The sequence below is a fragment of the Callospermophilus lateralis genome, chromosome 4 (assembly GCF_048772815.1).
Source record: "Callospermophilus lateralis isolate mCalLat2 chromosome 4, mCalLat2.hap1, whole genome shotgun sequence".
In the NCBI taxonomy this organism is placed as follows: Eukaryota; Metazoa; Chordata; class Mammalia; order Rodentia; family Sciuridae; genus Callospermophilus; species Callospermophilus lateralis.
In genome coordinates this window covers 108,219,974-108,222,039 of record NC_135308.1, presented here as the reverse complement: position 1 = coordinate 108,222,039, position 2,066 = coordinate 108,219,974, and the positions used below count along the sequence as shown (strand labels likewise).

Sequence of the window (2,066 nt, the reverse complement as noted above, 5' to 3'; positions counted from 1 at the left end):
TGTAATTTGCTTTGAACATTAACTCTTTAATTTTTGAGCATTTTCTTTTTGTTCCCTTCATCTTAATTCCAATTGATATTAGTATTTTTATTTTTTCCTAGTAATATTATTCTATATCCTTGATATCTTCAAAAATTATTTTGTATATTTTATGTATTGATTTAACTAGTTTTCCTATTTGTGAAAATGTAAAATTTGGTGTTCCAGTTCACTTTCATGCATCTATTCTGAATTAGAAACCCACAATATGTGATTTTATATATATATTGCTGTAAATCTAATGTATATTTTTAGGTAATATTGCTCTTCTATACTAGGAAATAGCAAATAAGTCTTCTCAGTGATTGGGAAAAAAAAATCTCCATTTCTTCAATTATGACTAATCAACTCCTGTTGATACCTCATTTTCTAATTATTTTAATTTGTTTAGAAGGCCTTATTTGTTTTTATATATTTTTGCATGTCTCTGATATTTTGTGTTGTTGCTGTCTTGATTGTTGCATTTGTGTAATTCATTTTGTAACTTGTATTTCAGGAAGACAGTGACTAGCACTATTGCCATTTAATTTAACTCAGAGATAATTTGTACAATTTTAAATATTATCTTTCCTTCCCTAGAGCAATATTATTTTCTTCACTTCCCTAGCTAAGAAATGAGAAAAACTTAACACCTTGGAAATTGTATATTTAAGTTTCACAGTGATGGAAAACACAATGCATGAATTTGATTTGAAATGATAAAGAGTTTAATAAAGATGAGATCAAGATGAAATATTAAATGTCATTGAGAAGGCAAATCTGATTGAAATGTAGAAAGGCAATGATGAAGTAACTTAGAAGCAGTAATAAAAGAATTACAGAATGTTTTATTTTACTTATTCATCAAAAGTTCTACTTTTTTGACAGAAATACAATCTTTTTTATACAGTCATTGAAAACATGTTTCACTTGCTTATTTCTCAAGGTGTAAATGAAAGGGTTCAGCAAGGGCGCTATAGAAGTGTTGAGAACTGAAATTCCTTTATTTATGGCCACCTCTTCCTTTGCTGATGGCTTGATGTAGATGAAGATACAGCTGCCATAGGTGATGGAAAGCACAATCATGTGGGATGAGCAGGTGGAAAAGGCCTTTTTCCTTTGCTGAACAGAGGGGAATCTCAGAATGGTCCTGATGATGTATGTGTAGGACAGAACCACAAAGACTAAGGTAATAATGAGGGCAAATACAGCCACAATGATAACCATCTGTTCTAATATCCATGTGTCTGAGCAGGAGATCTTTAGGAGGGGACTTGCATCACAACTGAAATGATCAATGGCATTAGAATCACAGAATTCAAGCTGGAGACCTAAGCTAAGGGGTGGGACAATAATCATCAAGCCAGCTACCCAGCAGGAGAGGACTAATAAGGTGCACACTCTGTTGTTCATGATGGTCATATAATGAAGGGGTTTGCAGATGGCCACATAGCGATCATAGGACATGGCTGCCAGGAGAAAAAATTCTGTTGTTCCAAAGAGAAAAACAAAAAATATCTGAGTTGCACAAGCATTGTAAGTAATAGTATTGTCTCCAGTTGATAAACTGTACAGGAATCTAGGGATACAGACAGTAGTAAATGAAACTTCTAGGAAGGAAAAGTTTCTGAGGAAGAAGTACATAGGTGTCTTAAGATGAGGATCCACCAGTGTGAGGGTGATAATAGTCAGGTTCCCTGTTACACTCAATATGTAGGTGAGCAACAGAAAGATAAAAAGCAGAACTTGCAGTTTTGGGTCATCTGTCAGTCCCAGCAGGACGAAAGTGGTTATTGCTGTGTGGTTCCTCATCATTGTACATTGATATTTACCTAATCCTTATATAAAAACCAAGATTTCATAAAGAGAAACATATTCAAATTCTACAACAAAAAGGTATGCATATAGAAGTCAAGCAAACCAGCCTATATTTTCTTCTCCTTTTACATCATAATTAATATTTTTATTATTTCAAAAGAAATCCTGAATTTTATGTGTCTGATCAGTGAAGATTTCCTTAAGGGTTCATGTTTTTGTAGAACAATCCA

The 2,066-nt window shown here is 33.1% G+C and overlaps 1 protein-coding gene across 1 annotated transcript; it reads right to left on the bottom strand.

Annotated features, from left to right (window-relative positions):
- Positions 1–891: 891 nt before the first annotated feature.
- On the bottom strand, positions 892–1,830 carry LOC143396952 (olfactory receptor 6C2-like). Its single transcript, XM_076852959.1, has one exon. It carries the CDS (start codon positions 1,828–1,830, stop codon positions 892–894), a length of 939 nt encoding a protein of 312 aa, XP_076709074.1.
- Positions 1,831–2,066: the final 236 nt, after the last annotated feature.